Genomic DNA, 10,302 nt, shown 5'->3' with positions numbered 1-10,302 from the left:
GCTGATTTAGAACAGGCAGATAGGTGGGACCAAGGCAGTACAGCTCAGATACAACAGGGCAGAGAAGGAAGCAATAAATAAATGTCAGAAAAGCAGAGGACATGCAGCCGCAGTCCCATACACACAGGGAGAGGTAGAGGTGTGACATGCATATGAATGAGGCAAAAAAATTTCACAACAGCACAGCCTCAAAAAACCCACTATGGATCATGGATTTAAAAGTCTGGGGTCAGAAAATTCACTTCAGGGAGGGTGGCACCCCTTTTCCCCTCCTTAAAGGTAATGGTGATGTGAAGCTGTATATGTCTCTGGGTGGAGGATATGGCTGTTCTTTCAGATTTGGGATGTAGCATAGCATTAGACCTTCACATGAGGGTAATTCAGCTGCAAAGCAGCAAGTAAACGTTCAGGGGACAGGTAAGCTGTGCTAATTTACAATCACTGGTAGCGCTGGTATAAGAAAGGCTCAGGAGGGGCAGAGGGAGGGGCTCCTTATACTCAAGGAAACAACAAGGAACAATGGAAAAAGTTACTACAATGGATATGTTTGTTAGGGGACAGAACTTGGAAAAGACTATTCTAGATACATGCCTTGAATTAAGTCCTTTCTGGATCTGTGTGATCCTGTTACAAGGGAAGTGTATGGATGAGTAGGGTTTTTCCCCTGCTGCTAGCTGGTTTCAGTAAAGTCTAAGTCAAGAACCAGGAGTTTTCAGTACAGTGTATGACAGAATGCATAAATCAAAACAAAGTTCTATCCAGAGGCAAAATTTCAGGTTCCAGCTGACTGGAGCATCTCCAGATTCACAAGACAAATGAAATATAATGGAGAGAGGTCCTGCCAAGTACATCAGCCAGTTCTTCCATGGAAAGAACCCACACACCTGTGTGCATCCAACTGAAACAGCAAGCCTCAAACAATTTCAGGATTGCCTGGGAATCTATCATTCCCCAAGTGACAGTCTTCCAACAGCGGGCTCCTAGGATCCCAGACCATCATTGGTCTTGAAGACAGATGGCAAAGATGACATCTGCTGTGTCTGCAATTTTATTTGGACCTCATCAAGCAACGGACCAATTCTATCTCCGATCATTTTTTGCTGTTAACATATTAAAACCAAAAAAAGCCCTTTTTGCTTTCCTTCACAAGTCCTGGACAGCTTGAATTCTATCTGAGTTTTGCTCACACAAATTTTCTCTCCACAGAGACAAGCAGCACCTCTGTCATCATGCCATGTCACCTTACTTCCAGTGTTCATATGCTTTCCTTCTCCACCTAAATACACTGCTCAGCCAAGCCAACCTTCTGCCCCATTGGCTTGGCTTGCAACACATTATGTTTGGCCTCTCCTGCACTCTTAGAAGAGAGCTCTTGAAAAGCGAAAAACATATAACTCATATAACTTAAAAAAAAATACTCCCAAGAGACTTTGCTAGCTAGTTCTTTAAGCAGCCCATAGTCTGCTCTTCCCCACACAAGGAAAAGAGCAATTCTTACACTAATGACATTTATGAAGAAAAGCAGCACACTGAATAAGGTAAATAAGGGAAAAAAGTGGGTCCTTTCTCGTCACTTCATTTTCTTATGTATCTGGACTGAGAATCTAGTTCCTCAGAATCAACTCCCACCTGAAAATAAAGAACATATATGAAACAATTAGCTATTTTGTCAGTTAGAGGCATGTTAGAGCAGAGTGCAGCATGTGCCCCAGAGCTCTATTCCCAAGAATATTTAGGTCAAAGAGATTAATCTGAGCAGACCAAAGCTAGTGATCTTCCTTGCTTTGCTTAGTAATGTCCAAAATCTAAGCCCATGTGCATGAAGAGCTGGTGCCTGACAGTCATGAAGTTCACCCTGTAGAAGCTCCTGCTGCAGCAGTATGGCATAAGAAATTATCTGTTGAATAGTGAGCAGTAAACCTTACTGGATACTTATTAGAAGTGAGGCCAGAGAGCCCGACAAAAAGAAAAATTAAACGTTACAGCAGAGACTGGCATGAGGAATATGGTTATAGTATACCCTAGATCTTGATTAAGAAATATTTAAGTGTTTTCAGTACTAAAATGATGGCATTGTGAACTACCCTTTTACTTATGTCTGAATTGATTTGCTTAGGAGAAAGAAACAACATTGAAACTTGACATGAATTTGCATTAAGGTTGCTATACAAAGGACTCACCATGGTATGGTTTAATGCTCAAAGCAAACTGCAAAGCAGATTGGTATCTCTAGAGAGGTACTGGCAATCCCTATTAATAGGGGCCTTGCCTCTTTTACATCAAGAAAGAGAACAGGCAGGGGAGACAAATTGACTTCCAAGCAGAGTTAAATATTAATTACAAATAATTCAGGCCTTAAACAGTGTGACTCAAAGAAACTTTGAACAGTTTACTGTGATCCACTCACTAGAGTACAGACTGAGAACAAAAGTATTGCAAAATGCTCAGCTATGACATCCTCCATTCTGTCAAGGACTAGTAAACATAAACACAAAAGTTACAACTGGAGGTAAGGAAATAGGAAAAAAGGAGACATTCTCATAACACCACCAAAACAGCAGTACTGGGGACTGCAGGCTCAAGAACATGAGACCAATGAGGAAGAACAGGAGCTTGGGGACGGCAAAGTGAAAACACCGCTGCAGTGCTCTGGGATACACTGTCCCAGCAGCCTGTGTGAAAGGGAGCTGCAAGTGGAAGGCAGGCAACAGAATTGCAGATGGGAGGCCCTCAGACCAGACTCTTGCAAAAGAAACAAGAGTGGCTTTATGCTTTTTCTCAGCAGCTCATGAAGAATTTGAAGCTGGAAACCCCTTCATACCCCTGCCCTTTGCGAAATATTAGATCCCAGAGTACATCCAAAGCTTCAGGCACAGACTGAAATACTCCTCAGCTCTTATACCAAATTGAGGTATTCTAACTGGGAATAAAATGAAATTACTTTTATTTGCTCACCTTTTGAAAATATTTTAAGAGTTACTCCAGTGAGTTCCTACCCTTTATCTGCATATCAATTATTCATTATTTTCATTAAAGAAAGCCAAGCCATGCTATGCTCATGAATATGAGAGAAATCCGTAACGCTCTCTTTCTCTCTGCCCCTCATAAATTTTTATTTGAGATTATTTTTAATCCATAAATACTTGAAATAGAAAAATATGTGAGTTTTATTAGTAATAAAACTTTAGGGGATTTTCCCCCCTACTGATTTTCATAGATTTATGGATCCATAATCATTCACGTCACAGCCTAAGGGAATCGAGGCTCGAACAGGATAATAGCCCTTAAATCCCTTCCTCTAAGCACTCAGATCTTTGCTGTCAGCAAGATTAAAACGGTCAACAGCAGTCTTCATGTGTCTATATCCCACACAGAGCTTTCACAACAACTGGAGTGGTGGCTGGCAGGGAGAAATATGCAGAACTACTGCTCTGCATGATACTTCCAAGATAAAGAGAGAAGAAAACCAGGTTGTCAACTTTTGCAGTGTTGAAAAGGACTGGTGTTAACTGCTTGATTGGGTGAATGCAAAGAGGGGAGAAGAGTAAGGAATAATATTATGTTGCCGTTAAACAGGCAGCAAGAGTTTGCTTTCCTAAAACATAAAGGCAGAGGGATGGAAGCACCAAACATCTTCCTGCAGCCCAGCAAGGGGCAGGAAAAGGAAGTCGTTCGTGCAGACAAGCAGAGTGGTTCCTCTGCCACCACTTCCTTGGATGCGCAGCCCCTGCTGCAACCAGGATCTGAGGGGAATTACAACTGCTATATGGATGATGAAGATGAGGAAGATGAAGACAAGGAAGAAGGAAAATGGCGACATGAAGGTGCATTTAAGGGAGAAAGCAGGGCCTCATCATTTATTCCTTGTTCCCCTGCTCTTTCCTCTAGAGCCCCAGCCACAGCATCCGCTCCATCCATGCTGAACATCAATGTTGGTGGCCAAAGCTACCGCCTCACCTACCAGGCAGTGGCCATCTATCCCAAGACCCGCCTGGGCCGCCTGGCTACCTCCACTGACCGTCGTTGCCAGCTGGGCCTGTGTGATGACTACGCTGCCCAGGTTGATGAGTATTTCTTTGACCGGGACCCAGCTGTCTTCCAGCTGGTGTACAATTTCTATGCCTCGGGGGTGCTGCGGGTGAGGGACGAGCTGTGCCCCCGTAGCTTCCTGGAGGAGCTGAGCTACTGGGGAGTGCGTCTCAAATACACACCCCGCTGCTGCCGCATCTGCTTCGAGGAGCGCCGGGACGAGCTGAGTGAGCAGCTGAAGGTGCAGCGGGAGCTGCGTTCCCAGGCAGAGGCTGAGGAGAATGAGCAGCTCTTCCACCACATGCGCTACTACGGTCCCCAGCGCTGGCGCCTCTGGAACCTCATGGAGAAGCCCTTCTCCTCTGTCACTGCCAAAGTGATGGCAGTAGCCTCCAGTTTCTTCGTGCTCATCTCCGTGGTGGCCCTGGCACTGAACACAGTAGAGGAGATGCAGCAGGTGGACTGGAAGAGTGGGGATAGCCGGCCTGTCTTGGAGCACGTGGAGACCTTGTGCATTGCATTCTTCACACTGGAGTACCTGCTGCGCCTGGTCTCTACCCCAGACCTGCGCCGCTTTGCCAGCAGTGCCCTCAATGCGGTAGATCTCATTGCCATCCTGCCCCTCTATCTGCAGCTGCTGCTTGAATGCTTTACTGATGATGACCAGCCCCGGGGTCGGGGCTCCCAACACGAGCACGATATCGAAAAGGTGGGACGGGTGAGCAAGGTGGGACAAGTGCTTCGCATCATGCGCCTCATGCGCATCTTCCGCATCCTCAAGCTGGCCCGCCACTCCACGGGGCTGCGTGCCTTTGGCTTTACCTTGCGCCAGTGCTACCAGCAGGTGGGCTGCCTTTTGCTCTTCATTGCTATGGGGATCTTTGCCTTCTCTGCCATGGTCTACACAGTGGAGCACGATGTCTCCAGTACCAACTTCACCAGCATTCCCCATGCTTGGTGGTGGGCTGCCGTAAGTAAACACATCTTACCTTGCTGGGTAGCCAGAGACCCTCCCTTCCTTCCCCTCCCTTTCCTTGCTGGAGTTGCTGACAGTCTAGAAAACAACAGGCTCAGATCAGTGAACATCTGCTCTGAATTCTGAGCTTACAGGACATATGTGCGCGCGCGCGCACACACACACACATGCACTCATTCACCTCTCTGTAAGCTTAAATCAAGGCTTAATCAGGTGGGCGGTCTCGGAATTCCCATATCTCCAAATGCAGACAGTATTTTCACTTTTAAAGAAGAAGTGGGCAAAGACATAGGAAAAAAATCTTTTCCCAATTTAGTGCCATTGTCAGTGTTGCCAAAACAATAGGGGAAAAAAACGCATGCATTAGGCTATCTAGTTACAGGGCTTTTGTTCTTACTCTATGTGTGGACCTTCTGCAACCCATTATAAAACTGCAAGATGATAAATATAGTTTATTAACTACAGTCAGTCAGATCAAACTTCAAAAGTGAAAGCTGTCCCAGAACTCTGGCAGTTAAGAATCCATTAGGACCAACAGCTGTTTTAGACAAGAGATTGTGTTCTGCTGTGCTGCAGAAGATGTGTGTATTTATAGCATTCTAGATGAAACCAGCTAGACATTGCCAATGCTGAGGGAAGGCACAGGACCCACATCTTGGCCATCCATAACCCTAAGGCTTCTCCTAGACTATTGTCACATACATTTTGTTTTGCAGCAGTTGATGCTGCATTTTCAGTTTTTATGTAGGCCCCAGGAGTACTTCTGATCCCTGGGCATGGCTATGGGTCTGGCTCTGTCCCAGCCACTCCCCTGGAGAAAGAAGCCCATGCAAATGGACTGGATAGGAGTTAGAACATCTCATTCTGGTTGACCAGCACAGACACTGGATGCACCAAGATGCATATGGGGCCCACCAGGCAGTAATCCAAACACATTCAATATCACTTCTCCTGGTCATCCATCCTGAAGCCCAAGGTCTGCACTTCTGGTTCAACTATGGACAGTGAGGTGTGGTGGTTTACCACACATTTGCAGAAAATCAGCACATGGCAGAAAAAAAGGCTTACAGACAAGCGTAGATGCACACATTTATATGTGTACATGCATATGTGTAACTGATGAATATCCAAGCTGGGCCGTGGAAGGATGGAAAAATCAGGGAATAAAGTAAAGGGTCCTTTAGGTAACCTTACCTTCACAGATCATCTGTAAGTGATACACAAAGGCTATGAAAACATTGGTGATTCATATGTTGCTAAAATATTTTGTTTTCTGAACAGGCAGGTTATACGCAAAACCTTTAGGGCTCGTTTTTGCAAACTGGTGACACCATAATCATTTAGATATTCCCAATAAATTTATATGGCTGGGTGGAAAAGGCCTGTTTAGCTGAGAAAATGTCTTCAACACAGCAGCTGTATCATGCACATCGCAATTCCAAAGCACAAAACACTTTTTAAAGTCTATTTATTCTTTAGGACAGTAAATTGAAATATCTAGATCATTCAAATTTTATAAAAATCCAACAGCATTCACTATCTCACACATGCAGGAGAAGAATCCCTCCTAAACTGTTACAGGCAATGTATAAGACTATGCCAGTGGTACAGAACCTTATCACAGGATAACATTTTTGTCCTGGCTGGTAGAGATAAACATCTTGCCTTTATCTCAGTATTTATTTTTGGAGATATTTATCCTGTATTATCATTCAAATCCAGTGACTTAATTTCCATTAAACCAAATCACTAATCTTTTTTATTCCACAGGAAGCACCAGGTGCATCTTAAAAATCTACTCACCCAGTGCTGTCTCATGTACTCTAATGCTTTCTTCATTTAAAATACCATTCTATTTGCCATTTTAGAGGATGGAAAACTGTACACAGTGACCTTCTGAAGACTTATTTCAGTGCTAAAGCCACAAGGGCATTACAGTGAAAGTCCTGCTGACTGTGGCTTATTTTGGTCAGAGTTTTAGGTTACTCTTTAACAGATATCCACAGTGTGTTGAGACACTGTGAAAAATTTGAAATAAAATTCACAGGCTGAAAAAGATCCCTTGCACAGACTAGAAAGTGAGAGGTGACAGAAACATGCAAGTTTTACCTGCTAGGGAAAAAAAGTTATATTTACTAAGTAAATATAAGTAAAAATCATAAAACATCAAAATGCGTGCAGTGAAATAATATAAATTAGGAGTTATCTTTTGTTGACTATTTGAGAGCCCATCTTTCAAACGTAGCATCTCCATAATCAAACATCCATTAATTTTTGGTTTGAATTTTACAATTAATGTATTTCAGTACTTGGTATAGCACTGGACCCATAACATAGTTCCCTCATATATCCATAGGCTAGAAAGATAAAATTATATTGTCTGAGAAGAAAAGTGTGATGGTATGTACATAATAAGCTGGCAAAGTGTTCAGATTCATATAAAACAAATATACTAAATACCATCACTCTCAAAAAAAAAAACCCCAAAATAAATCCAACAACCAAAGCTGAAACATTTTAAACAATCCCTAAATCCTTCTTCAAAAGGAAATTCAGCAAAAATTACCCACCTGTGTCCTTATTTAACACTAAAACTATACATGTTGCAACCGTACACTGCAAGTGAAAACTTCCAGGCTACAGCTCCTTGTAGGTATGTAATCATTAAAGGGGATTTTATCTAGAAACTTTAAAGTCCTGGATCATTTCTTACAGTTATATAAATAGGAAAATTTATTTCATAATTTAAGGTTTTCATGTGTTTTTCACTAGTTCCTAAAATATATGTGACAAACAAAGCTAAAACTCAAAAAAAAAACCCCACAGAATAAGTCCCAAATACAGGGTTTTATCAGCACAATGGATTTAGAAACAGGACATCTGTTTCAAGTGACATGATGAGGGAGCCGGGTTGCAGCTATCAGTGGATTTGCATAGTCGGGGAGTCACATCTATCCTCTCCCTACACCCAAGCAAACTTGCCTTCTGGACAGGCTGGTGTGGGAAATTATCTGGGAATTCCCTCTGCAGGGAAAAAATAAAAAAATCCTCCAGAATGGCGTCAAATTATTGCCTTTCTTTACTTCATGAGAGGGTTGTTTGTTTTTCAGTTAGGCGTATTTTGCATAAGATAGCTGGTACACACCAAAAAAGAAAAAAAGTACCAGAGTATGTCAGACTTACAAAAGTAAAAGTACAAAAGAGCTAACTTTAACATTGTCCCTGATCAGTGAACATATCAGTCTATGTATTTCTTCTCAGCTAATAAGCCACGTGTTGGTTTGCCTGTAGGTCAGCATCTCTACAGTGGGATATGGAGATATGTGTCCAGAAACTCACCTTGGGCGCCTGTTTGCTTTCCTTTGCATTGCTTTTGGAATAATCCTGAATGGCATGCCCATCTCCATCCTCTACAATAAATTCTCAGACTATTACAGCAAGCTGAAGGCCTATGAGTACACAGCTCTCAAGAAAGAAAGAGGGAAGGTCGACTTCACACGGAGAGCCATGAAGAAAATATCTGAGTGCTGCAGAGAAGGTGCATCCCATCCCTTGTCGCAGCAATGATAACTTCTGCTTTGGATATTGGGAGGCAACCAAGAAGCTGGAGGAGAAAGTGGAAAAACAAATCAGCAAAAAGATAAAAAGGGTCTAAAGTAACAAAAGTAGATGGTGAAATCTGTTTTGAAGGGGTTGTTTTCAAGACTAAAAAGGCTCGGATTAAAACAGGTTTTTTAAACTCTTGATAGCCTTTGAGCAGCACTTAAGTGCTCATCAACTCTCTGAAATTACTTCCTTCAGATTATACACTCTGAATAAGTCCTACATGAAGACCTAACCCCCTGCTACTAATTAGATTGACAATAAAGACCCACCATAGTTGTAGTAATGGAAAACAAATTGCTGTCATTAAGGGTCAGCCACCTTACCTCTATCAAGGCAGAGTCAAAAATCAAACAAATAGAAAACCCAATATCCTGACTGCATTACTTAAATTGGTTTTGCATCAGCTTTCAAATAGAGGAAAATGGCCCAGACCACTTACCTAAATATTAGCAGCAGCTACTCCTTAAAATGACAGCCTCTGTTTCCATTGCTAGATAGCTATGCTTCATTGTTCCAATTTTATTTTTCAAATGCGGCCCTGAAAATGAGCCCTCCCATTTTCATGCCTAGTTAAGAAATGCACTGCTTTTAGCATTTCCCACCATCCCACCTATTTAATCATCTCTCAGTATGACAAGTGAAGAATTATGGAGTCTGAGTTGATAAATCTCATTGATCAAATCTGAAAACATTTCCAAACTCAATCCTTTTTAGGTATAGGATTAAGTGATAATTTATTTTCCAGTATTTAATGTGTCCACTACTACTTGGATTGTTAGAATAATAGACCTGTCAAGGAACATAAGTATTAAAGCAGTATTTAAAAAATAATCAAAGGAAATATGTAATGGGTAGTAAGCCTAAAGACTATTTGTAGAAAGGATCTTATCAGCACTTAACTGTAACCAATTTTAAATACAATTTAATATCAAGGTAATTTTTCTAGTACATACAGCCATTAGGGACACAATCCTGACACCTTAGCTCATCCCCAGGGACATTTTATGCCCTAAGATGTCTGTGTCTTTTTGCACAGCTGGATGGGATTTCTCATGTGTCTAAACTCATCCCAAACTTAAACAGCAAATAAAACCAACCATAATTAAACAGAATTGCGGTTTTATGTATTACTTCAGAGACTATTGGGATTTTATTTTTTTTTTACATAAGAGCAGTCACATCAATTTAGAAAGAGTAATCTGAATAAAAAACAGATCCAAAAGAAAAATTATTTTATTGATAATCAGAAAAATTTGGTCATCAGGTATTTTAATATCTGATGATAATCAGACTTTAAAGAAAAAAGTGTAATGAAAAAGATCAACAGGTACAATGCACTGATATGACCCATGGCTGTTAATCAGCAGCACTCCTGCTGCAAAGCATCTTGATGACAGAGATGCATTTCAAAACTCTCACACTCTCACGCTGTGTCTGTGCTGCCCTGATGAATGCAAATGGCTGCATTAAGATCTCAAGGCTACATGGGACACAATGGTGTGAAGCTCACTCAGGGACAACTGAAGGTGAAAATGTTCATTAATTTTGACATGCCCATGCAAATGGTGTCAAGTATGGGGACATTTCTTCTTTCAGTGGTGGGAAGGCAATTAGTAACCAACTTGCTCTTCTCATTCTCTACCTCCAGACAAACGTATCATAAGCCCATCTGTCATTCTGTTCTTTAGGAA

General features: G+C 41.8%; 1 protein-coding gene across 1 annotated transcript; it reads left to right on the top strand.

The window, feature by feature from the left end:
- Window positions 1-3,508: 3,508 nt before the first annotated feature.
- On the top strand, window positions 3,509-8,647 carry KCNV2 (potassium voltage-gated channel modifier subfamily V member 2). The gene is made up of 2 exons (XM_023943639.2): window positions 3,509-4,999; window positions 8,297-8,647. Exons 1-2 carry the CDS (start codon window positions 3,560-3,562, stop codon window positions 8,570-8,572), a joined length of 1,716 nt encoding a protein of 571 aa, XP_023799407.2. The 5' UTR covers window positions 3,509-3,559; the 3' UTR covers window positions 8,573-8,647.
- The last annotated feature ends 1,655 nt before the right edge of the window (window positions 8,648-10,302 follow it).

This window comes from Cyanistes caeruleus, chromosome Z (genome assembly GCF_971803275.1).
Source record: "Cyanistes caeruleus chromosome Z, bCyaCae1.hap1.1, whole genome shotgun sequence".
NCBI lineage: Eukaryota > Metazoa > Chordata > Aves > Passeriformes > Paridae > Cyanistes > Cyanistes caeruleus.
This window is presented reverse-complemented; position numbering and strand designations above follow the sequence as displayed.